Source organism: Thamnophis elegans, chromosome 3 (assembly GCF_009769535.1).
Source record: "Thamnophis elegans isolate rThaEle1 chromosome 3, rThaEle1.pri, whole genome shotgun sequence".
Classification (NCBI taxonomy): Eukaryota; Metazoa; Chordata; class Lepidosauria; order Squamata; family Colubridae; genus Thamnophis; species Thamnophis elegans.
This window is the reverse complement of record NC_045543.1, coordinates 22,890,681-22,918,326: the sequence shown is the minus strand read 5'-3', so window position 1 is coordinate 22,918,326 and position 27,646 is coordinate 22,890,681. Positions and strand designations below refer to the sequence as shown.

At 35.0% G+C, this 27,646-nt stretch overlaps 1 protein-coding gene across 3 annotated transcripts in view; it reads left to right on the top strand.

The window, feature by feature from the left end:
• TASP1 (taspase 1) overlaps positions 1 to 27,646 on the top strand; it is a 46,288-nt gene that overhangs the window by 12,810 nt on the left and 5,832 nt on the right. For 2 of the 3 annotated variants that reach the window (XM_032213569.1, XM_032213568.1), the window contains exons 8-13: positions 3,638 to 3,744; positions 11,321 to 11,440; positions 14,485 to 14,563; positions 17,628 to 17,738; positions 25,453 to 25,563; positions 26,285 to 26,358. In XM_032213569.1, coding sequence (XP_032069460.1) covers positions 3,638 to 3,744; positions 11,321 to 11,440; positions 14,485 to 14,563; positions 17,628 to 17,738; positions 25,453 to 25,563; positions 26,285 to 26,358 — 602 coding nt within the window. The remainder of the gene's footprint in view (positions 1 to 3,637; positions 3,745 to 11,320; positions 11,441 to 14,484; positions 14,564 to 17,627; positions 17,739 to 25,452; positions 25,564 to 26,284; positions 26,359 to 27,646) is intronic. The other variant, XM_032213570.1, reaches the window with a different exon arrangement.

The following is a 27,646-nucleotide window of genomic DNA, read 5'->3' as shown; positions in this document are numbered from 1 at the left end:
TAAACCATATATATAACTATTTTTAAATTGATATAGAATGTATTTCTAATTTATAACTGCATATTTTCTAAATATTTAAAAATATTTTAATTGTAGAATGTCCCATCTCAAAAGTATTTAACTATACCCACAGCTTTCGGCATAAATGGATATTAGCTTAATTTTCTCTTATAACTTTATTCATAACTTTATGTCATTATGTGATCTTTTCACTTTATCTCCTTACATCATGGTAATTGTATAAGAGAAGAGAAAAATAAGGGTGTGTTTGAAAATGTTTCTTGCATTAGATTGCATCTTCCCTGTCTTTTCACTTTAAATGGAATGAGATATTTCTTGAATCAAGAATCATTTTCTGGTTTGCTGCAGCAAAACAGTTTTGAGATTGGAATCTTGTCATTTTGGAGCCAACCTACTGAAATGTACCATTATACATTACCTTAAAGTATTTAAGTCTTGGTACAGACACATTATGAGTTTATGGTTGTGATAAAAATATTTTTATTGCATTAATTGTAAAGTAATTGTCATATATAGTGTTTTCTATTTTCCCCATTTCCTTTTAAAGAATTTCATATTATTTCATCTTCAGAGCCTTTTCAGCATACACCAAAAATGACTGCCAGGGGGTGCTCTATGATTGATCAGAATTGGACTGCTGTACTGAGGATTAGATATGCCCCCTTTTCTGTGGTTGCACTTAATTTTCTAAGATACTTTAAATGGTTATATTCCACAACTCTAGAAGTATAATTGTTTGAATGCTGTTAATAAAATAGGCAGGGTGATCATTCACGATTTCTAACGTTGTTAAATTTATAATTAAATTTCTTCTGTTATCAAAGATTTCAGTATACTGCAGATAAAATAAATCTGAATTGCATTTCTTAACATTTATTCAGTTGAGTGTATTGAAGGTAGAGGAACACAGAAACGTATATATTATTTCAAGTAGAATTTTGGAAAATAGCACTGAAAGAAAGATCAAGTATATAGAAGAAATAGCAGTTGCAGGCTGCATTGGCAGAACCTTTAAACTCAATCTGGGACAAAATTAGAGGTCACTGTTTTTCTTCAAGCCATGAGTGTCAAACTCGCAGTGTCACGTTGCCGTCATGTGCCTTATCATGACGTTTTCCCCCTTCACAGAGCTGGGGTGGGCATGGCCTGCATGTGATGCATCTGGCCTGTGGGCTGCCAGTTTGACACGCCCGCTTTAACCCAAAATAGGAAAGTGCTGAATTCTAGTCCTCTCAAAGCTTGTGCCAACCTTTCATTTTTTTCCCCTCTCCATGTAGACTGTGATGATCTATATAGGAAAGCTAAGACAGAAGATATGGTTCACCTCACCTTTTTCCTACAATGTATTAAAGTCTGTCTGGCAGCTGGGTGGGTAAATAATGAGAAATCCCAATATAGTGGCATCTAGAAAAATAGAAGTGGCACCCTAGCAGATAGCCAATTTTTTGTTGAGTAGAGTGCAGAGAAGATGACACCTCCTCTTCAAATGAGTTAAGCTCTGTGTATTTGGCACCTGAGGCTGGGAGCAATATTACAAGATAGCCAGCCTTGGTAGAAAAGCAGCTGAAACAAGATGGAAATCTGTTCAGAGAATTTCTTGATCAATTTCCTGAGGCAAAGTAATTGTTTACACAACTCCTCAAGCTAAAATGTGTTCCCACTAGGTATAGCAAGCTCCATGACAAGGAAAAAGGCATAAGATTCAAAGTTGCAATTGGCCCAGATGTCAAATCTATATACTGTATGTACCTAGGCACTACTCTTAAAGGACCACTTAGTAACTCTGTTGAGAACATCAGGAGCTTATTTCCTTTCTCATCAATTACGGTACTGATATAAGAACTAGAATTGGCTAGCAATGCACCTCTTCCTTTATATAGTACAGATAGTGTGCAAAAGGATAGATTAGGATGAATTGGCACCAGAAATTGCAGCATTCAAAAACTAAAAGAAAACATATCATCTAAGGGCATACTGAAGCTGACGTTAATTTGACTTGAGGATCTTGGAAAAAAATTGCAGTATGATTCTGTTGAACTAATCAAGACATAAAGTTCTATATTCTGTAGTGAAATAGTAGGTTTTTATCTCACTACAAAGATTTTATGTGATGGTGTTTATTTTTCACCAAAGAAAAAAGCAATTTTCCAAATTGTTCTATTTATTATAGAATAAAATGTTTGACTTGTTTATATCAATGAAACTGTCAGTGAATACCTGAGTTTAAACAGCAAGTCTCTTATCCAGAGAATCATTCTTTGATGGAATGACATGGGGAAGGGAATGTTCTTAAAGTCATTTAAGTTTCATGGTTTATAGATATTACAGATTGATGACTGTTACTGAAAGTTGCATAAAACTGCAGTGTGGTTTGATTGCTTGGGAAAATAGATAAGTTATAGGGAGCAGCTATTCATATAAATTAAAAATATTAAGTTTGTCACAATTCATGGAAATTGCATTTTAAGGATTTTATTAACACCACAAGATGCTGACTCAAAAAGACTACACAGGATTGTCCACCTAGATTAGGGGTGTCAAACTCAAGGCCCGCAAGCTGGATCTGGCTCACGGGATCCTTAGGCCTGGCCCACGGGGTTACTCTGGAAACAGCAAAGGATCAGCCTGCGGTGCCTCTGCCAGTGAAACGGAGCTCCCTGGATTCCTTTTACACTGGCAGAGGGTTGTAGGAGGCTGCCCCAGCCGAAAATGGAGCCTCAATGAGTGACGTCAAGCTGGCCACACCCATTCTCCAAACCCCCAGGTTAAACACAACCCTGACGCGGCCCTCAATGAAATCGAATTTGACACCCCTGACCTAGATATTTGTGACGAAAAAAACAAAGTGTTGAGAGAAAAGATCAAACACTCTTATTCAATAATAAAGAAGACTTTGAAAAGTCTCCACTGATCTCAAGGCACCCCCTAATGATGCATGTCTTCAGTGTCTAAGTGGTAGACTGCTTATGGCTCCTAGCTGAATTTCTTTGGTTTTTGATAGGAGAGAAATACTTGAGAAAAGATTGCCATGGCATGTACACATGATAATTTTAGACTGGAAAAGGTTTCTCTAAAGCGGGCAAGGTAGCAATTCAGATCCTTAAAAATTGACAGGCAAACCTTATGTCTAGTGAAAGTAACAATTTCTTAAGTGCCCCATTGAAATTGCAACATGCAGATAAATGTCCATAACTAGTTCTGAAAGAGTTATTAGAGATTGTCTTTGAGAGCATCCATTTACTATTTCAAACTATGAAGGCTGGAGAAGAAGAATTCAGAGTCTTGCTAAACAGTTCTTTTCATTGCATTTGAGATTGTGGTTATTATCGCTTAATTAACTTCTATTTTCTTAAGTGTATCAACTATGGCACTGTTCATGTTCTAATTTTATGAAATTACATATATCAGGATCACATTTTCTTCTTTTCTGATTGTCTGAAGGCGATGTCTCTTTCGGTTAAAATTGTCTAAGATTGTATTGCTAGTTAAGTAACATTTTGATCAATAGGCAGATGCTGGATATATGCTTGAGTTTGTTGGGTAAAAGACAGAAGAATTTATTAAAGTTAATAGCTTTAGTTCTTCAGAAATGTAAACGCTATTAAATATTTTACAGGGCTTAGCTTAGCGGCTTTTAAAAGGAACAAGAGGAAACTAGAGCTGGCTGAAAAAGTAGAAACAAATCTTTTTCAGCTGAAGAAAAGACGACAAACAAGTGAAAAGGTCAGTATCTGTGGAAAAAGATGTTAGTCATTCTTAATACTTTACAAAGTTCAAACGTTAACAGCTCAATTAACTGAAACCAATGTGATGTGTTCATGTTTGTTCTTAAGTATGTGGCTTTTTCATAAACTTGAGTCTTCTGATTAATGTTTATTTGGAGTTTTTATTTGAGGAACAATTGGTCAGATTTATGAAAAGTCCTTGCATACCTGGACACAGGTCTACATTCTGTAATATGTGGAATGAACTCCCTTATATTCTTATACCTGTGTTAGTATGTTCCCTGTTTACAACTGGTAAATTACAGATAACAATATGTTGGTTTCCAAAATAGTTCCTACCTTAGATATCTAGTTTGGGATTACACTGAACTTTAGTTATGCTTGTAACGTATTAACCAAAATAGGTCAGTACTGACCAGTACTCTTTTTACTCAGTAGGAAACATCATGAAATCTATTGTCTAGTCCACGGTCACTAAATTCTGAAGTCCAACGCTGCCCAAAAGATACCAGCTGTGACAATCTATATCAGTATTTAAATTTAACAATATTTTCTCTTATCAACCCTTTGCACTCTGCATAATACTATTAATCTTGACAGTGAATATTGTGATATATGTGTGTGTGCTTGCCTGCATGTGTGCACATACCTAAATTTGAGTAAGAGATGGAGAAGTGAAAAAATCGTGTGTGTGATTAGATCCATTAAAAAAAACATGCACTTTAACCATAAATGATTTAAAAGCCATTGTGATTAATTTTAAGTATCATTGATTTTACTGAGCTATCATTACACACACATTTGAATCCAAGCCACTATTTTATCTGAGAGCAAGTCTATTGCACCATTATAGCTTGATGATATATTTTATTATTTTCACTTTTTCAGAATGTGCATGACAAATGCAAAATGAAAAGATAAATATCTGTTGAGACATTTTCTCCAGTTTAAGATTTTGATGAAAATTTCTCAGTTTAAAGCATATTCTGTGGATCTGGAAAGGGCTGAAACCTTAAATATCAGGTAGGTAAACATGTCTGGGCATTTAATTAGCATTGACTGATCCAGAATAGTCCTCTAGTCAAAAGGCAGGTTGACATTTGTTTCCTAAGAATAATTTCAGCAGCCTGATTTTCTTGTTGCTGAACATAGCTTTTGAATATATATTGAACGTATTTTGCCAGGAAGAATTAAAGATGTGCAGAGAACATCTGCGAAACACATTGCTTTGTTATCTCCTTTTGTGGGGAAGTTGATTCAGAGAAAAAGTTTACATATTATTCAGGTATTTGTTTTGGGTTTTTTAAAAAAATATCTTAAAGAAAACAAAGATCCTTAAAAGTATTTACAGGAAGGTTGATAATGGTATAATTTCATATTATAAAGGGCAAGTCAATGCTTCCAATATGCCAGAACATGAGCTTATCAACCTGTTATTTGAGATTTCAAGTGTTATAACATTGAATGGGAGAATGCCACCTTCACAACTGAATTGAGAAATGCTATAAAATTTGAGTTCTATGTAGGGCTGCAATGCCAATATATTTGACATGTCTCAAGATTCTGGTCTGATACCTTATACCAAGAGTTTGAAATTCAAACGAATCTGGGGACCATATTGCATAAAATGAGCTAATTAGTGGGCAGTATTTGAACATATGCAAAATACAATAAATATTATTTTTATTAATAATTAAAATGTATTTTTACAAACAGTAGAAAAACTAAAGGACAGTAATTGTTGCTAAAAGCAAAACTATGTTGCTTACAATACAGTAAAATGCTGCATTGCCCTGGTTGCAAACCCCCACTTGTTTGTTTTCCCATATCTCATTTATATGTTGCTTTACTTTCAAAGCTATAGACAGCTAGCACAGACCAATGGTGATATCACAGGGAGTGTTCTGTTCACCAGCACAGTCATCATGGGCTCGTATGGCACCTGAACATGTGACAAGACAATGAGGCAGGATGGATTCTGGATGGGTTTTGGTCTTAAAAGACCAAAAGACCTCAGTGATCCAGATGTGACCCACATAGGGTCAGATGTTTGAGACACCTGCTTTATAAAGTACTTCCAACTATGCTTTGTATATGTCACCTTTTTGTTTCATAATAATATCATTATTTCTGGAGTCGGAGAGTTGAGAAGCCATCCCAGAAAGTGATGCAAGCCCCTTCTGTAACTGTGCCAAGAAAATGTTCTTGATAGCATTTTCACCTCTTTTGTGGTTTGATGCCAGATGTTGAAGTTGATAGAGAACAACACTCTAGTCATATCTCTATGCTGCATAACTAAATGAAAATCTGGATTGTTTTACTTGAGCAGTTTATAACAAGTAATGTACAGTGAGTTTTATAGTGAGTGGGTTAAGTTTTATGGCTGTTGAAATACAAGTGATTTCTTAGCTCAACAAATTTTTCCCTCTTCCTCCCCTTTAATTTATATGAGGAAGGAACAGAATTATTCCTCTGTAAAAGGAATAATTGCTTCACTTTGCGGAAATGTAGCTTAGTTCCCGCTACTGTTGAGGAAATTGCATTGCACTGTTGAAAGAAATGAGATTCCAGAGAGAGACGGTTTGGTATAGTGGCTGGAACACCAGACTAGAAATCAGGAGACCATAACTTTAGGTCCTTCCTTGTGCACCAAAATACCTGTGTGACGTTGGACCCATCACTTCTCTCAGCCCTAGGAAGCAACCAATGGGAAACCACTTCCAAAAACCAAAGGGACTAGTTCAGGCAGTGGAAGCAGTGGCTCCCAAAGATGCCTTTTGCCTCTGTTCCTTAACTTCCCCCCCAATTTTAGAATCTTTAATACCTCCAGAACATTTTTTTAGTCATTGCAGGGCTGCTCTGCGAGAGAGGAATGAACAAAATTTACTTTTTGCTATTGAATGTGTCCTGCCCGCCAGGATCTCCATGAGTTCCAATCATGGGGATTCCAAATCTAAATCATCAGGTTGGCCTCCCTTATTTAGATGTTGACATGGAAAATACATGATGGGCATGTGTATAAATATACATATCTTTTAAATGTTATTTTGCAGACAATGTATTTCTGACTGCTAATTTTAGAATGGTTTTTACTTTCTATTCTTGAGATCCATTGTATTTTTATATAAAGAGTTAGAACAAGGTGAAAAGGAGGAGCTAGCGTTGCGATGACACAACGTGCAATCTTGGAGCTCCAGGATCGCAGTTGATACTTTTGTTGCTGGACAGTTCTTTTGGACATAAACCGTCCCGCAGAGATGGTGACAGGGAAGAGTACGTTCTACTGATCTCAGGGACATAACAAAGTCCCTGATTGATCCAGGAGAACCTCTTCTTGCCGGCGATAGAATCGCAGCCACTGAAGCTGCTGAAGTTGGGACAGCTCCGGAACAGGAGGAAAGCGGAAAGAGAAAGTGTACCGTTTGGTGAGGAAATTTTATTATTAGACAAGAGATTACCCAAAAATATCAAAGTTAAATTAAATTTGAAAAAAGAAAGTAAGCGGTGAAATTAAGCTGCGTTAGACAGTGTGTTATCCTTGTTTTTAAAAATCTTTTTTCATGGATGGAACTTTTGCAAATATTTCCTATTTTTTAAACTGACTGGATTAGTTTTTCTTCTACTACTTTTTATTTCTTTTTATATACCAATGGATTAAGAATTTTTTCCTTTATTTTTACAATGCTGGACTGGATGGTTTTTTTCCTCCATTTAAGAAGGTTTTTTTTCTTTTCTCTGTAAGTTTGTATTATAAAGAAGATATTAAAAGAAATACAAAGAGGTCTGTAACAATAGAAGGAAAGGAAGTAACACTGCCACTTGGAGTCTGGAGGTTGGAAATATTGGGGGTTTTTTTCTTCCCTTTGATCATTTGTTTTACACTTCAAGGTCTCTCAGCTTGTTTACTGTGAGTGATAGTGGGAAGAGGACAGATTGTTTATACAGGTGCTCTTCGAGAACTCTTTCAATAGCCAGAGTGGAGAGAGGACAGACCTTGACTGAAAGATTATAAATGAACTCGCTTCAAATCTAACAAAAAGCTTCGAATGTTATAGTGGCAGTATTTACAAATTGGAAAATGGCGCAACAAGAAAAAGAAACGTTAACATTGCAAATGATTATGTTTGGAATTCAAAAGATCTTAGCAGTAACAGAAAAAATTGAGAAGAGATTTGCGAATATAGAACGCAGCACAGTAAAATTTGATGGAAAAATTGAGGATGTTTATCAAATGGAAAAAGTGGAGGACAAGAGTTCTAAAAATTGAAGGAAAAAATAAGCAAAGAAACAAAAAAAAATGTTGATATTGATAGTAAACTGAGCCTGGCTGGAAGTGAAAAGAGTGGAATATTGTAAGGGGAGATAGATGGACTGGAACTCTATCCCAGACTTCAAAGTACAGAAGAAGAAAAGAGAAAAATTGATGGAAGTAAGGAGAGAAACTTTATCAGAAGCACGAGTGATAACTAAAGATAAGCTGATTGAAGAAGCAAATGGACGATTTCGAGTTTACATAAGAAATGAAATGAACAATAACTTGCAAAGAGAAGTGTATATAAGACTTACCAAGAAATTAATCAGAATGCTAATGCTACAAAAGGCAAGAGACATAAGATTGCACTATTACTGGAAAGATACAGGTTGATGTAATGAAAGCTGATAATAAAAATTAAGTAAAATTTAGTTAAATTTAGAGTATTATGTATAAAATGAAGTGATAATGGTTATAGTTAAATAAATGATTGATGATAATAATAATACATATATATGTATTGGTTTGTTAAGAGGAAATTCTATATAAATTGCAAATGGAGACTATGAAAGAAAGTTTAGAAATTAAACATAATCAATTTTTTATTTAGAACATGTTATAAAGATGCAATTTTATTGTAGGATGTTGGGAGGAGTTAATGGAATGCCATTATGTGGTTTTGCTTTAAATTGGAATATTTCATATAAAAGGATGTAAAAACAATTACAGTCAAATGAAGGCTGAGGTATGATGAAAGTAATGTATATAAATACTGCATACTTGATTTAAAAATATGTGATTCGATATGAATTATAGGTGATGTCTGTGGAAGGGACGCATGGAAGTTTTTGTAACTAACCATCACACTTTCTACAGTTTGTAATGGAAGATGGTTTTGTGTTTTGTGTTTTTGTTTTTTTGTGTTCATTTAAAAAAAAAGAGTTAGAACAAGGTGTGAGAACGGCAAGAACCATGGTTAGTGATGTCATTGGAATGGATAGGAAATAAATGTTGAACACTTTGGAGGATTAGGGGACAATTTTACAGGAATTTTGAATGTAAGAGCTGTTGATGGATTGATACATCTATATTCACGAATTGGAAAGTTTAAGTATTAAATGTAATAATTGACCTAAATTAAATTTAATAATTGTATTAGGCCATTAAATCAGTATGATTTTAAAAATCATAATAGCCCAAGGTTTGGCACAGTATTGAATGGCTGCAGGAGGTTTAAAAACAGTGCCATTAGATACTCGTCTTCAGGATGCTGAAGTTCTACTGAAGGGTTGCAGTTTAACAGCTGTGGACATTTTTCGTGTGTGTGGATTAGAGTATTCTTATTGCCCTCCTTGCTTCAGCTCCTGAAATTTGGGAATCTTAGGAATATATAGACTATGGTTCCTTTTGATATGTTCGATTATTAGAAATACAAGCCTCTCCTCTATTTTTGCTTAGTTCTTTAGTATTAGATCTATTTATTTTTAGTTTCCACTTGTGTACAAGTGGTGTTCCACTTGGTGTCCATGGGGTGATTTTTAATATCGGGATAGGAAAATTTTATTTTTTTTAGAATTCAATGATGAAAATGCTTTTGAAAAAAAAAACTTTGAAATGAAAGACATTATGGTAGATTGGTTATAATGCTAGTTTAGGAGTGGAAAATTTGGCATTTTGAAATTTGGCATTTTAATGAGAAAGCTAGAAGACTTGCAAAGCAAGAGTTTGAAGGCGACAAGATCAATAGGGGCTTCGGTTGTCCAAAATGGTCTATCATTGCTTCTCATATGCTTTCATAATAAACACTTTGTTTTCCATAACTTATTTGAGCTTCTGCGTGGCAAAATGGGGTGAACTAGGTTTACAGCTTTTATTCTTTCTTGGAACCAAAGTAATTCAGATGAAAGAGGATTTATGATGGCCTTCAGTTGCTTCTTAGCGTGCCTTTGTTCTAAGGGCTTTAATCTTCATTACAAGGAAGCATATATACAACTCTTTCCACTATATTAATTTGGATGGGAAACTCATGTGCAGTGCTCGCTTGTAATGGGAAGTTCTGGCAGAAGATCCCTTGAAAGTCCAGCTGATAAATAATTAGTAAAATGATGGTTGGAACTCTAGTGTTTGTTTTTGCCAAAAGCTGTAGCTTCCAAAAATAATTACTTTAAAAACAAATGTATTTGATTATATCAGATTTCGGAGTAGTCTTAAAACAAGGATAAAATAAGATACAACCCTAGGTATCTTATTTCAGTTCTAGGTATCTTGTTCAGTTATCAGTGAATGTATATTCAGAAAAACGTAATCCTAAGTAAGGATACTTAGGGATGAATTGTAAAAAACACCTCTTTCATTGTTGTCCTATCTGCATCTGCATTGAGCCATAAGTTCCATTTGAGTCCAATAGAGCTTACATTTCATTAAAAAAACATTTCAGGACTGGGTAATTTGTAGCCCATGATTTAATTTCATTTGCTCTTGAGCCTGATTCTGAAAGCGTTTTGGTAATGATTAATCCAAACCACTCTTATCTATCTCATCCCTGGTACCCTGGTATGTAAAAAATAAGAGACAGCAAACAGTATCCAAAAGAGAAAAAAAGGCGGCATTAGAAAAAGAATAACAATTTTGGTTATTTCAATTCTAGTCACTACTAGCAGATATTTTTGTGCATTTTTTGTGGTTTTTAAAACATTACTCTTGAAATGCCACTGTAATGTAGTTAATGTTATAAAAGGTATTGAATAAGTTATCTTCACACTACAGGTAACCCCCAGTTTAAGAACAAGTTCCATTCCCAAACCCTTAGGTTGAATTTGTATGTAGGCCGGAAGAGTATTAAACTAACATAGACGTACTATTGTGAATTTAATTTGAATCATTGTGTATTTATCTGGAATTTTGCTACATACAATTGTGCTATAAGATATCCTTAAATTGGGACATTTTTAACCTGGGGACTTATATACATTTTGAATAAAGCACTGTCTTATTTTGCTTATTCAAAGGAAGAAAATCATTAGAGGTGTTTCATTATTAAAGTTTTATTCAAAACAAGTTGGTAAAAAAAAATTCCCGACTAGAGCTATTGTTGGTGAGGCAGCTTCTGTCTTGTAAATAAACTTCATATCTTAGATGAAAAAAACTAGCGAGTGATCTCAATAATTGCATATAGAGCATGTAGAATCCGGTCAAGAAAAGTAAACAGTCCTGTCCTGACCTGATAGTTATTTGGTTCTAAGCTCCCATATGTCTTCAACTGCAAAAATATCTCAACTGCTTAAGAATATCTTTTCAATGTCTTTGTTTTCCTGTTGTATAGGAAAATGAGTCAGAAACATTGGACACTGTTGGAGCAGTTGTTATTGATCAAGAAGGAAATGTTGCTGCTGCGGTGTCCAGTGGAGGCTTAGCTTTGAAACATCCTGGGAGAGTTGGTCAGGTAGGTTTAATTTGATGGTGCATCTTCACTTTTTTGAACCAAACTTGTTGTCAAATAGAGAGCACATTCTTCAACTTAATGAAAATTATGCTGGTTCGGGTTAGACATTTATACGATAATCCATTCTCAGTAGGAGCTACTAAGCACTTAATAAAATACATTTTAGATTTGGACCTTGGATATGTCAAGATCTGTTATTGTGTGGTCCTGCTTGCTTCTTAAAATTTGACTTGGAAACTATTCTGTGTTTTTCAAATACCTTCTAGTCAGTGTTGACTTTTGGCAATTGTCTAGATTGGTTTCTTCAGTTTTGTTAGCTAAGATTATGAAAGTGATCTGCCATTGCCTAGGGCATCCTATGTTGCCATAAGGTGATGTGAGAGAGACTGGATGCCCTAAGGTTCCTGGTTTCCTGGGTTCTAGCCTGATGTTTTATCCACAACTAATCCATTACTTTCTGAAATACTCTTGAGGTTATGCAAGGCAGGGATTTTTTTATCAGATTCTTGCCAAGGGAAACCTCATGGCTTCCCCCTATCAGTGTTGCATAATAACTAAGTTGCAGGACCAGGGACCTCAGGTTCAATTCCATCTCAACCATGAAAACTCACTGGGTGATGTTGGAATGGTCACTCTCTCAGTCCAACATAGATTACATGGTGAATGTTGTGGAGATAAAATGAGATAAAATCTCCATGTAAGCCACTTTGTGCTCTGGACGATATGGCAAGATACGAAACAATGCACAATTATACTTACAAGTATACAATAAATAAACCTACAGACTGATATTGTTAATTTTCTGAATTTTTATGATTTATGAAAAAGGTTTTGGGATACAGTCTGAACAACTAAAAGAAATGTTGGGGAAAACTGATAATTTTGCAAAATGATGAAGCGAGCCCTGGAGCAGCAACATAATCTCTGCCCCTTTTATATATGATTGTGATATTATTTTGCCATTTGCCCTCTTCCTGCATATATCTTGAATTGAGAGTAACTATAAAAATCAATGAATGGGATGCTTTCCCATTTTCTTGCCAGTGTTTCAACAAATTTGCTCTAAAATTTATACCATTCTTAAAATAATTGTGTAACCATCCTAAACAATTTCTTAAATAACTTTTGGAGGCAGACTTAAAAAATAACATGAATCTACCAATGAGGGAAAGAATTTGGCAGAAATAATCCTTCTGAATCATTTCTACATTTGTTAGAGAGATTTCTTTGAAGTTAATTTATAAATGGTATTGTACTGCTATATACATAATAGATTTGCAGAATATATTCCCAAAATGGTTGGAAAGGCAATGAAAAAGAGGTCTTTTAGATCTTTGGTGGAGATGCCTTAGATAAACATATTTTGGGGAGGGAGGGGGGTAATTACCATATTTTTCAGAGTATAAGAGTATCAGAGGTACCAAGGTTTTGAAGAGGCAGATTAAAAAAAAGTAGGTAGGTAGATAAAGGGAAGGAGAGAGAGAGAGAGAGAGAGAGAGAGAGAGAGAGAGAGAGAAATACAGTTTGTAGTTAGGGAGAGAGAGAGAGAGAGTGTGTATATAGGTAGGTAGGTAGAGGGATAGCGAGAGAGAAAGAAATACAGTAGATAGGTAGGAAGAGAGAGAGAGTAGGTAGGTTGGTAGGTAGAGGGATAGAGAGAAATAAAGAGGGAGAGAAATACAGTAGATAGGTAGGGAGAGAGAGAGAGTAGGTTGGTAGGTAGAGGGATAGAGAGAGAGGGAGAGAAATACAGTAGATAGGGAGAGTAGGTGGGTTGGTTGGTAGATGGATAGAGAGAAATAGAGAGAGAGCAAAATACAGTAGATAGGTAGAGAGAGAGAGTAGGTAGGTAGGTAGGTAGGTAGGTAGAGGGAGAGAGAGAGAGAGAAATACAGTAGGTAGGTAGGGAGAGAGAGTAAGTAGGTAGGGAGATGTTTCCAAGTGTATTTATCCATGCTAAAGAAGGAAATCACTGACAATCTGCAGCACCTAAGACTTTGTTTCTGCTGGCATACCAGTTGATCAATGTAATTCTCATCAATCAGTTTAAGAGCTTTCCAAAAGGGGGGGAAAAACAGTTTTTGCACTCTGCAAACCTCCCAAAACCGGGGCGGTTTTTGCAAAAATGGGGCTGTTTTTTTTTTTTTAAAAAAAAGGCATGAATAGCCTTGGGGGGAGCTTGCAGAGTGCTCTGTGGGGGGGGGAACGATCAAACAACGGGCCATTTTTCATCAAAAATATTGCATGCATAGCCTTATGGAGGCTTATAGAGTGCTGCTGGGGCTGAGGGGGCAAAAAACGTTCCATTTTTTGCTCATTTCTGCCCTCCCCAGCCCCCAGGAGCTCTCTGAAAGTCTCCATAAGGGTATGCACGGCTATTTTGGTGAAGGGGGCGGGGCTTCGGGAGGCAAAAAAATGCTATATTCGATGTATAAGAAGCACCCAGATTTTCAGCCTCTTTTTTGAGGAAAAAAGGTGCGTCTTATACTTCAATTATGCTTGCGGACAATCTTTTCTAAGTACAGTTTAATAATGTTAGATGTTAATTACCTGCTGATAATATACAAATGATGCAAATTGTATTGAAAATGTGTCATTATAAAATAAAATTGTATGGTGTCAATGGAAAATTTAATGCAGAAGCATATTAAAAGTTATGCAGGACCAAGAGGTTTTTATGATATGTAGCATCCTTTTATGAATTTGATTAGTAGAGATCCTAAAGTTTAAATTTCTCACCACTATAATGTATTCTTATCCAATATTGTACCTCATAATATTTTGTATCATTATTTTATTTGTTGAGTATTTTTTATGAGTTATTTTATTGTGGATTTTTCTATTTAAAAAAAAGATTCAGCTTGTCTTCTGCAGGGAAGCTCTAGTGTTCACGGGTTCATTGCTTAGGGGAATACAACGAGTTTGCTTAGAAATAAGGGACCTTGTCGGATAATATGCACAAGCCTAGAGTTTGTATTGAAACCTATTTTCTAACCTTTGATTAAACTTTCTTTTTACGTAAAATCCTCTTACTATTCTATCAGGCAGCCCTTTATGGATGTGGTTGCTGGGCTGAAAATATGGGATTTCAGAATCCTTACTCTACAGCTGTGAGTACCTCAGGTATTTACTATTCTTATAAATATTTGTTTGAATGCTAATTCTTGAAATATATTGATGCTGCATATCTTGAAATGTCTAAATATTTCTGTTCAAAAACCTCTGCATTTGTCTGTTTGAATCCAGTTCTTCCAACTCTCAATTGTCATTTCCTCATATGTGAATGAATTGATTTTTCAAAATAGTTACTACCAATACTACCAAATATTGATGGGTGCCACTTTGGAGTAAAAGCTCAAAATACTGCTGTATAGTAGAGAATGGTTCTAACATGGAGGGATTAATTTCTCTGCATCCTCCAGCAACTTTGCTGCTGTGGCTGATCATTTAACAATAGTTCATGCGCTGTAACTTGCTGCCTAGCTTCCTTCTTTTTTGCATGTGGCTTGAAGAAAGAAGCCTGGCTTTTCATTTCTCCTCCACTCAATAGGAGTTGCTTTCATGTCTGAAAATTGAAAACGTGTGTTTTTCAGTGTGGTGTATGAATGCAGATGCCCTCTGTCACACCTGCTTCTAATTTCCTGACTTGAAAGGAAAGCTCATCAAAAGAAGCAGAAACAATTTCTTTGACACACTGCTCCGAAATGCCTCGCTTTACAGAAGTTCTTTGCAATGCCATCTTGGTTCCATTGTAGATGACTCTAAGATGCTGGGCTTGAATAATAAGTCATGTTTTACTTTGCCCAATACTGTGGTTGGAGGTTTTTTTTTTTTTTTAAGAAAAAAAGACCTTTTTGTGGTTATTTTAAACTTTTTAAGAAATCTGCTTAAAGGGGATTTGGGTAGGTGCTTGGCTTTGTGATAAGCCGAAATGAAAAACATTGCATGTAGTAGTAACCAAAGGTCATGTAAACTGATAAGAATGTTAACACTCGTAGCCCTTGAAGTTTTCAGGCTTTTCATGTTTAATTCTAACATTCCAGGAAGAATGGCAGCACAAAATCATGCACCTCCTAAAAGACTTCCTAACCTTGGAGTACTACTGTAATGTGCATAGGTGCTTTAAAAAAATATTTCTTAACTTTAGAAATAATAGTACAATGAAAATAGGAGGGCCCCAGTGACATGTGATATAGATGATCCACAGCTGAAACTTTCCTTCCTCCCTCCCTCCCTCCCTTCTCAATCCCTCCCTTCTCCTTTCCTTTCCTCCCAGTCAGGGCAGGTAGTTTGATAGGAAAATTGTTCAGGAGCCCATGGATAGAGGGTGAACCCAGTGGGGGAAATAGGAAACCATTTGATTATCTTAACTGAAAAAGTTCTACTTGTGTAATAAACTATGGTGGTAGAGATGGATGAGGATAAAATACTAGGTTTGTGCATGGAGTTTTTTTGTAAGGGAAAATGTTCAGACATCTGAGCTTCTACATAAAACGGTACAAATGTTGGCTGCAAAGCCAACAGCCCAGGAGGTTTGAGACCTCAGAGACATGAGATGGGGTGAGCTCCTGTCCTCGCCCTATCCTGTCTTGCCAATCTAGATGTTTGGAAGCATGCAAATGCGAGTAAATAAATAGGTACCACTTCAGTGAGAATATATCAGCACTCACTGATGTCATGCTGGTCAAATGACCATGGTAATATCTTCAGACAGTGCTGGCTCAACAGCACTTGAAATGGAGATGAGCACCACCCTTTATAGTCGGCAATGACTGCAAAGTAAAATTCACAGGGGCTCCTTTACCCTTTACAGGTTGACAAAAGGGAAAACAAGCAGCATAAAGATGCTTTCATCAGCCAGTGAGCTGCCAGTGAAATCAGTGTAGCTTTTTTGACCAGCTGTCTCCTAAACCATCCCAACAAACCTGTAGGCAAAGAACATTCACCTGACACCTTGAAGTTTAGAATTGGTTAAATTTCTGTGATTTTTCCTTGTTTGTATATATAGTTTGAGAAACATTTTTCTTTGAGGGTGGGCTTTAATAAACAGTAGGAGTCACTGCCATATAGCTCTCCACGTTTCTATTCATATGGAAGGTCTCCTTGCCCTGTTTTAAAAAAGCATTGGAACAAAAATAGTGGAAGTATCTATGGGTCTTAGTCAGCAGCGTGTAGTAGTAGTGCTGTAAACTATTCCAGAATGAAAAATTTAAACTGGTGTGTAGGAGTTGGGGACTGTCACTATAAAGGTGCTAGTCTGTTTTCAACAAGATATATTCTGGAGTGACCTTTTAGCACTTTGAAAAGATGGCTGGGGCAAGTGTGATCCTTTATTAAGTACTATACCATTGGGTTAGCATATGTTTATAATAAAGTAGGTTCTTTGTGTAAATCTCTACAGTAAAGTATCTTGACATGATGTCTATAGTAGTTAACATTTGTGCTTTCTTTCAAAGAACGTAGAGAAGTACGCTATGGTTGATCACACAGTTTTCCCAAAGTGTGATGGGAAAAAATGACAGGACTTTTTGGAAATTCAAGAATATTCACCAAAACAAACTTCACTGAAGAGACGTGACAGAGTATTAGACCTATAGTCTGTCCTGACTCTTTAGTTAAGTTTCTGTAAGAGGAAGAAATGAAAAAAAAAGTATTAACTTAAATACTATTTTTATGTAGATATGCAGTGCAGGAATACGCTATTTAGTTTTGTTAATTACTGAACATGTTAAAGTTGTCAAGGTTAAAAAAAGATATACTATGTTTATGAGTTTGGCTTTGGTGTTTATATGCCAAAACATTGTTCTTTATTATTGATTTATAATATAAGTGGCTTGACATTTAAATAAGCATGAGTGAGAAAACATTGTGAAGGCCCCTACGTGCTGCTAACTGAATCTTAAATACACATACTCTTTTTTAAAATGTAAAACCAATGGATCATGCTTGAAATAATAATCTTTATTATATTGAAAATCATCTTGGGAGACTAAATGGTGAATTAATACTCTCTGAAATTATGGATTCTGATTTTTTTTCAAGTTCTTTCTAATCCATTGGAATCTTTTGAGATTTATACTTGGAGAAAAGTACTATAGCAGTTCTATACAAACTATTAAGATAAAGATAGTTTTCTGTTTTGCACATGTATATTAACCATCCTCATATGTATATGTCCTTTATATAGGTTGTGGAGAGCATCTTGTACGAACATTGCTGGCCAGAGAATGTTCCTGTGCTTTGCAGAATGAAGATGCTCATCAAGCTCTGCTAGAAACTATGCAAAACAAGTTTATTAGTAAGTGCAAAATTTAATTGAGAGCTGGCTTCTAATTGTTTCTAGCCATGTTAATGCAGTGAAAACAAATGTTCTGTGCTACTTTGTAGGATAGGACATGATTTTTTGAATCTAGAAAGGATTGTTCCTTAATATTTTTGCTGGTCTTTAGAGTGCACTCAGTTTCTTTTAACACAAAATATAATTCTGTTGCAGAATAATACTTTGTGGATTTTAAGAGCCATGTGGCACCATCTTCAGCCTGAATAATAATCATATATATGAAATGCTTGGTACTAAGAAACAAATGACTTGATAAAACTTGTATGAGATTTCATAAATGTACTGTTTCTTCTCCTGTTTTTGATAATGTAAGCTTTACTCTATTACTGCATTAATACTTTGTTGTTGTTTTACTTGAGATAGCTTAGAAAATAAAATAAAGCATAAAACAACAGTAATATAATTAGGCTTAAATTCAAAATTATTATAAATTGATTTAACAAAAACTTGAGAAAAGAGGGTTTTTTCCCCATTTTCTTAAATATTGGTAGAATGTGGTTTCTGATGATATTTTTTTTAAGAGCAGGTTGTTGAAAGAGAAACCTGTAGAATTGAAGCACCCATTATTTTTCATTCAGTTATTTCTGTCCTTTTGTTTTCTAAACTGGTTCTTTTGTTATAGAAATTTAATAAGTAAATTTAAGCTTTATGCACTAGATTAAAATGAATCTTATTCCAGATAGATCACTTCGGAAGTATTCTTTAATTCTTAAAGCAGAGGAGGATTTTTTTCCAAAGCAGCTGGTATTACATGTATCTATTCTCTTCCATGTGCACCATTTTAAAGGGCTTTTAATTTTGCTTTTCTATATATATAGATAATGCAAAAAGAGAGAAAGGAATGTGGTGATTGATAAACTTGCTTTTTAATGAAGTGAAACAGTTTGCTGGAGCTCTCCAGTCACAAAGTGAATGGATGTTGTGTCTTTGCCGGTCTGTTCTATGTTAGTTCTGACTCAACTGAGCAGGAATGTTTTCAAGCCTTTGAAGAGAGAGCCTATGTTTTAATCCTTCCTGATTCCGGTACTGCTTCAGACAAACCTTTCTTCTGATCCTTATTTTAACATTCAAAATCCTTTCCCTAAATCCTACTGTAATCCATTGCTTTACAACTCATTCCTTCATTTAGAAGTCAACTTATATTTTTTTCATTTTTGGACTATGGCTGCTGCCTCTGATAGTGTCATGAAAAATTAAATATAGGCTATTGATTTCTATACATCACAAGATGGCTTGCTCTGTATGAAGAAAATTTCTTACAATTCCCTTTATACACCCAAAACAGTTCAGTTTTATTATTATACTCATTGACTATAATACTCACGTTCATATGCTTGATAGACAATATAAATGGTAATATCAAATTAAGTCATACCTTTTGTAGCAATGTAAGTGTGGGCATGGCAGAGGTAGGCCCTCCCTGAGGTAAATTATTTTCATTCAATTTTTAAAAACACTCAGTGATTTATTCTTCTAAGCTTTCACCTTGTGCTGGAGCCCATCATCAAGGAACTTCTTTCCTTCCAGAATTTGGGCACTTATCTGTTCTACGTATATGGTTCCTGGTTGCGTGTAGCTTTGTTGTTGTTGTTGTTGTTGTTGTTGTTAATTAGGATATTTATGGCTGGCTGTTAAGTTGTTAGTTGTTTTTTCCTTGTATCACCACACTCTTAGCTCTTAAGAACCGAATAGGCTGGTGGTAAATCAGCACTCCTATTGATTGACAAGGGACTCATTTCCCAGGCTTCAATCATTTCTCTGGTTATTTTTGTCTCTGCTCGTCCAACAATAGTAGCAGCTGCGAAATTGAATGCATATCCTTGTTCATTACAATGGGAGGCTAGCACATTGTTTCTCTGTTGCTTACCCATGATCCAAGATAATATTCATTCCCCCTTTTGTATGAAAACCTGGCAGGCATCATTCCTAAGAGGGTCTCTGCCTACAAATTCTTTCCTCAGTAAGGCACTTATAGCTATAGATTATCTGGAAGATAGTGAAATAAAGAATTGAAGCTTCAGATTCCTCAACTTACATTTGTTGAAGAGAAATCAGTCATCCTCAGATTCACAGGGCTGGTACACAAGTAGCAGCCAGATGTGTTTAACTGAATGAAAATTTCACTATAAAATCTAAATAAATGTTACCAAAGGATGAAATTCTAAGGGCAGTGTTGGAAGAAAATGGAAGACTGGCAGATTGAACTATATGTATCACATTATTTATATCAAAGTTTTAGAAAATTATTCAAATTAGTATAGGAGTGATGGAAAATCTAAACATTCAAATGCGTTTTTAATACAATAGATATTCCTACATAAACATCCTATTCAGTTTCAGAATAAATGGGGTTATGCAAAGTGCAGAAAAAAGTAGTAAACAACCAAAAGGCAATAGATAAAAGAAAAGGAAATGGAATTAAATCTTGTTTACATCAACACTATTCATATATTGCTCCATAATTTTCTATCCTTGCAAATTACCCCTGCTCTTACCACAGTTGACATATCAATTCATACATTGTTTTTTTTTAAAAAAAATCTGTCTCATTTTGAAAATCTCATTACCTCTATAACCATAACCATGACTTTCTCAGTCTTCCTCTCCCTTGTATGTTTTGCAGTTTGAGTATTTTACATTCTCTTGGTATAAACAAAATCAAAATCAGTATTTTTTTTGGTATTGTTGTGAAGTGTTTTCGGTTCACAACATCTATTCATTCTTGTTATGAAGTATCTCTAAATCCCCTACTCCCATTGCATTCAGCTTACTTTAACATTTCTCCTAATACACCAGTCCAGTTCTCATTTCCATACAAAGTGGGCTACATAATACTCGTACTTTTCACCCAACATTTATTATGCACGATAGCCTACACAACATATAATACTTTTCTTACAGCGAAATGCCTTGACATTTCTCATATTTTCATATACAGATTTATACAGTAACAGTAATTTACTACTGTCAAATGCTTCCATTTTCTGTAAAAAGTTTGCAAAAAGAAAATATTCTGTAAAAAGAGGTAACGGTTTTCTAGGCAGAAGAACTAAGAAAAAATCAAAAGGTATAATATGAATGTGTGTATTATTTTATCTAAATATGCTTTTTAAATGTGGTTTTGGTTCCCCTTTTTTGTTCTAATAATCCAAAATATATGAAATATCGATTCTTATCTGTAATCTCTATTTTATCTACTATCAATAGTAATTAAATTATTGGTCTATAGATAAAATAACTGTTCTCTATCCTAATTGTAAAGTATTAACATGTTTTTAATAGAGGTAGTCTTCAATTTATCACCATTTGTATAACTACCACTCAGTTATGATGGCACTGAAAAATCCTCCTCGGGACGTAGAATCACTGCAGTGACCCCGTGGTCATGTGATCAGATTTTGGATAGTCAAGAACTACCTGTAAAAGTAATTGAAGAGACATAATTCAAAATATATGGATACAACAGTGCCTTTTTCGTATCCTGGATTATAGAAATGGTAAACAGTTAAAGCTGCTGAAATGCTAAAAAAAGATTGTTTTATGTATAACATCATTCAGTATCAATGTTTTTAAAGACATGCCATCTGATCCAAAAAAGCCTATATCTACTGCATGGAGTTTGTTAAGAACTGTCAGATCTCAAAATCAATACCACATTTTGCAAAAGTACACCTAACTGGTAATGCAAAAATGTTGGGCATATTCTAATTTTTACTGATAAGAGTAGTTGCTTGAATTGCAACTTATAGTGTAAATTTTACATCTCTGACAAATAACCATGAATAAAGTAGGCTAGTAGGCTGCTTGTAACATTATGACTTTTGTTCTCTTTATCATCAGAGTTTTATCTATTTCTTATCTACTTATTATCACAAAATAAAACTTCCCAGAGAGGCATATAAATAAATATTCCTTCTTACTTGGGAGTACCTGGGTGAATATTCAGAATTTTATTAAAAAGTGCATGAAAGACCACCCTAGTTGCAGCTGTGTTTTCTTCATCTTATTTTTATAGCTAACAGGACATTTGACTTAAGCAATGGTTGGATTAGAAGCGGAATACATGAATTACATTGTTTTTGTGTAGGTTACCTTTGGTTTAATAAAGATAAAAGATGGAATACACAACTCTGATGTAGAATGAAAATAGTGTTCTGTAAACATAAGTATCTTTCAGACAGAACAGAGGATTTTATACCTCATCTATTCCTTTCAAATTCAGCCAAGTTTGTGGAATGCAAGCTTCTCAGTAAATGTTTATTCTATTTGCAGGCTGATTTGGGAGCCTAACAATTGAAATATGCGTAGTTCTTTAGAACTGTATGTAAAGTATTTTCAAACTCTTAAAAACCTCAGCTATTTTTTTTAATAATGCATGCACTGTTTTGCAAAAATACATTTTTTATAATCTCATGCATATAAATTAGAGTGTGGAATGTTTGCATGATGAAAAAAATGTTCATGCTTCAGGTTCCTTATTAATATATTTCCATATGCTAGAAGCTTTGAAAAGGGGAAGTACTATAGAATTCAGAATATATATATATATATATATATATATATATATATATATATATATATATATATATATATATATATATATATATATTCATCTTTCAGGTGACTGTTGACTCTTGATGGCTACTAGACTAGTCCTTGCAGATTGCCATGCAAAACTAAACTTTGCCATCTTCTGGTTTTTAGCTTGATGCCTTAATCACTATGCCAAACTGGTTGTCAAAGATTTTATATTTATTTATGTAAATACTAAATATCCTTACAACATTACTATGGCAATCTGAGTGCCTTTTTTCATGGGTGTGATAGTTTATAGTGCAATCCAGAAATGTTTAATAGCTAAACTTTCAAAATAGTGTTTTATAACCTCTTTAGATCAGAGTCTACATCTATTGTTTGTCGGGGAGGGGAGAGTGAGATTATTTCCAAAAACAGTTCATTGGTTATTTTTAAAATTGATGATAGGTTATCATTCCTTAACAACAGTTAGTTTGATGACTGTTTGAAGTTATGGCAACACTGAACAAATGCCCTCTAAATTACGACCATTTGCAGCACCCCAGGAATCATGTGATCAAAATTCAGGTTCTTGGCACCCCGTCCATCAACTAGAGGTCTGGGGGATGGCAGCGACAGCTGGCTGAGACTGCTAAAGGCCTCAAACCCCATTTCAGCTCCAGCATCATTGGCGCTGCCGTTACCACTATGGCCTACTGATCACAGGATGGCCAAAAGAGCACAGATGGAGCGGGGGAGTTAGGCAATTGGGAGTTCAAAAGGAGGTAGCCTGTTACATTTTGAGGTTCGGGGCTAGGGGGCACCAAACTATGAATGACTTGGATTGGGATGGGACTTGCCTAACGACTAGCAGGAATTGGTTAATGACGACAATGGGGATTTCTGGATTTCTGTCACTAAGCAGTGCAATCATGTGGCATTGCCAACCCCATAGTTTAACAATAGAAACTCCAGTCCCCAATTACCTTTGTAAATTGAAGACTACCTGTATATGTATTTCTGCAGAGGAGCAGAAATAAAATATCATGGGGTAATAGTTATAGCTTACTGTACTCAGTTCATAAGCTAGTTAAGTACAGATAGTAGAGAAAGAATTGCCTAGTAAGCCTTTGCAGAAATCTAGTTGTTCTAAAACTTATGGAACGTTTTGCGAATGTAGATGAAATAATTATCTTATAACTTTTGAAATGTTTAAATGCTTCTTTTACTAGAAACTGAGTATATTTGAAAAACTAGGTTAACAGAATACTTTTGAATAGCTGCTGGGTTTCACTAAGCTCCATAGAACATCAGTGTTGTTTTAGTCCTCATTTTCTCATGTTCCACCATGGCCTTCTGGTAGCCTCTTTTCCCTATCTCCTAATGCATATTTTACGGTTGTAAAATAATGAAATATTTTCTTGCTCAACAACATAAGATGAAAGTCAAATGTTTAGCACATCCTTCTACTATTGCTTTAAGTAAATAACATATAGCAGACAGATTTTATTTGTGTAGCAAAGAACAAAATACATCACTGATACTCCAGTATTAAAAAAAAAGTAAATTACAGAGATTAAAGCAAATTAAACACAAGTAAAAAAACAAACACAAGAAAAAATAATAATTTCAACACAAGATGAATTCTAGACCATATTGAAATATATTGCCTATCTTAAAACTATGAGTACAACCTGACAAAAATGTATGTTTGTTAGCAATCATTTCATTGTTGCAGTTATCTGATGTGAAAGAAAGCATTCTGTGAGTGAAAGGACATCTTTCAATCTAACCACTGCAGGTAAAATTAGTTGATGCAGCTGAAGTTGGTTGTGATTTAAAAGTGGGATTTTATATATTTATATTATATAATTTTTTTTGCTGATAAATATATGAAGGGAGATGATCTATTTTATAATAGCTCGAAATAGATCTATACTAGTCTCCCTTTATTTATTTATCAGCAAAAATAATTCAGTACAAAATGGTTTTGGCCTGGAAGGCTCCTAAGTGGAGCTGAAGGGCAAAAGGGAAGCAGTATGCTCCCTCCATATTTGGACATACATACATACATACATACATACACACACACACACATACATACATACATACATACATACATACATTGGAATCAGTGGAATATATATAGTCTTCAGAGGAATATATATATGATCTTCCACTATTGTTGCATGATATGTAGGCAATGAATATTTAACAAATGTGTGATCAAAGATTCTCTGCCCTTAACTGACTTGTTACATTTGCATTTAATCTTGTGGCGTAACCATAAAATTCTTTCCACATTTTAAAATATATGACATTTATTTGAAACTGAACCAAAAATAAAAAAATGGTATGCATAAGTTTTAGTTGGCTAATTTAAAATTAATTACAATTTCTGATGTAGCACCTTTTAAAAGTATGTTTCGAATTTGAAAGGAACATTTGCGAAGCAGTTGTGTTTTCCTCATTTTTCCAGTGTTTCAAAGGAATTTCTCAGCATAATGGGCTGGGTATTACAAATAGCAGTGGCTTTGGACAGCTTTCTTTAAAGTTCGCATTGTAGGCCCAATATATTATGGCATATTGTTTAATTTTAGATGAATTGTCCTTTTTGTGGGTATAGTAGCTATTGTCTTCCCCCGAAGATCATAATGCTTGAAAATAGTTGAAATTCTTCACTTTAAGTGTTTGTGTGATCCATCATCCTTTAGTACATCTTGACAGGAGAAGCTTGCTTTTTTCGATACTGTCAAATTATACTGATAGTATCCTGAGAGTATTTGATTTGTACCTTTAAAATAGGCAAATTAAACACATGGAAGAAAGCAAAAGACAAAATATTGTGATGATATTTTTATCATAACATTGTTATGACAAGATGAATTTTATGCCATATTGAAGTATCTTGTCTGCCTTAGAACTACTGTATTAAAATAATATGGTTAGTTAGCAATAATTTCATTTTTGCAGTTATCTGATATATTAAAAAAATATTCAGTGAGTGGAAGGGAATCTTTCAGTCTGATCCATTGCAGGTGGAGTAAGGCGGGTGGTTATATTTCTTATATTTCTGCATTATTGGGAGACAGCCAGCATCCATTAAAAAAAAGATTAATTTTCCATAATTCTCTCCTTGCCTCCCATTTCTCCACAGGTTCACCTTTTTTAGCCAATGAAGATGGTGTTTTGGGAGGAGTGATAGTTCTCCGCTCTTGTAGGTGTTCTGCAGAGCCCAACACTTCACAGGATAAACAATCTCTATTAGGTAAGTACTGTATGAGACATGAGCTTCAAATAAGTTATTCAGTTATCATTAAATGTAATAATCAGATTATACCTCTATGACTTGAAAAACCAAAATAAAAAACAGTGCAGAATTTAAATACTTACCAATCCAGAATTTGTTTTCTGAAATTTTTTTACTACATTTTAATTACATCCTGATTTCTGAAATAGGATAAAAGAAGAGGTACACCTAAAATTATGAAATTGTCTGGGGCAGACTGTAATTGTAAGTCACTTTTCTAGGATAGAAATCATTCCTCTTTCTTTATAGGGTAAAAATAGAAGGAGGGGCAACATGATGATTTTGAGCAACTTCTCATTTTAAAAAAAAGAGCCATGAGATCTTTTCCTTCCAGCAAATAAATACTTGCTCCCCCCTCCCCCCCAAAAAGCTGCTAATGTAGACAGCAGAAACATTTCCTTGCTGTCTAAAAATTGCGTTGGATGGCACAGAGAAACAAAAATAGTTTTGGTGTTTCTAGCATTCAGGCCCTGGAACATGGAACCCAGGGAGGTTTTCTTTAGCCAATAGGCCAGTTTACATATTTCTCTCTCTAATAAATTTGATGCCTTTCAAACACTTTTCAAACAACCATCCAGTTTTATTTAAAAGCTCTTGCTTCTTATTTTTCAGCACTTCGTTGGGAAAATAGACAGGATACTTCAGTTAGTAAATAAATACTTTTTTTCTCTCCTCATAGTAGAGTTCCTGTGGAGTCATACAACAGAAAGCATGTGTGTGGGATATATGTCAGCACAGGATGGCAAAGCTAAGGTAAGCTGCAAAGAGTAACTTGTGAAAACTAGTTGCTGCTTAAAAATGAATGCCTTACTTTATTCAGCAGGCTGGTTTTAAGTTGTTCCTATACCGAAGTAAAAATAAAGTAGCTGAAGAAAAGTTAATTCCATTGTTTAATTTGTCATGTGGCTTCCCATGGCCACAGAAACTCTTGTGCAACTCAGGTAACATGGCCAAACTATGGTTTATATCTCTGAGATGCCAAGTGGCTCATGCTGTTTCTCCTCTCTTTCATGGTTGTGCCCACAGAATGCTCCAAGTTGCCAAACCATGATGTTTGAACTGGCCTGTTTTTGATAGCATAATTGAAATAGCTAGAATAAACAAATGGAAAATGAATAGCTAAAAAGGTTACACTAAAGGATTCTGCAGAAAACTTTTTTTTTGCCGTTATTACTTGCTCAAGTTCAAGCTGCTCCAGAACTTTGACCACAAACTATGCTTTGCATAAGAGGGAGGAAATGCTATCAAAAGTTAGATGCATAACTGAGGTGAAATTGAGGTCATGAAGTTTTAATGAGCTGGACGAAAGAGTGGATTGGTGGAGGAAAAAAAGTAGACTTGCTTTCAGAATGACTAAGAAAAATAAACTTGTCCACTGAATGGCCCATTAATTAGGCCATTGTGGCCAGGTTCCTTACAGCATGGGTGCATACTATGTGGCTTCCAGATGTTGCCAACCACAACTCCCAGCATAACTAATACTGTGGATGCTGAAGATGTAGTTCAGCATCATCAGATTGTGGGCATGCCTAAAACCCAATTTTATATTTGCAAGCTGTTATTTAAATTACTAAAGCTGCAAACTAGGATCATTTCAGTTTCAAATTGTTCAATCTGGTCATTTGTAATTGTCTTGTTTGTTTGTACTATTACACTACCATACAGGTAGTCCTCAAATTATGACCTCAATTGAGTCAAAAATTTCTATTGGTAGGCAAGATAATTGTTAAGTGAGTTTTGCCCCATGTTACAACCTTTCTTGCCACAGTTGTTAAGTGAATTACTGCAGTTGTTAAGGTGAATCTGGCTTCCCCATTGACTTTGCTTGTCAGAAGGTCGCAAAAGGTGATCACATGACTCTGGATACTGCCGATGTCATAAATCAAGTCAGTTGTCAAGGGTCTGAATTTTGATCACATGATCATGGGGATGCTAAGTGTGTCACTTTTTCGGTGCTGTTGTAAATTTAAGTGGTCACTAAACAAACTGTCATAAATCAAGGACTACCTCTATAGAGCTTCTCATGTAGGCTCATGCCATT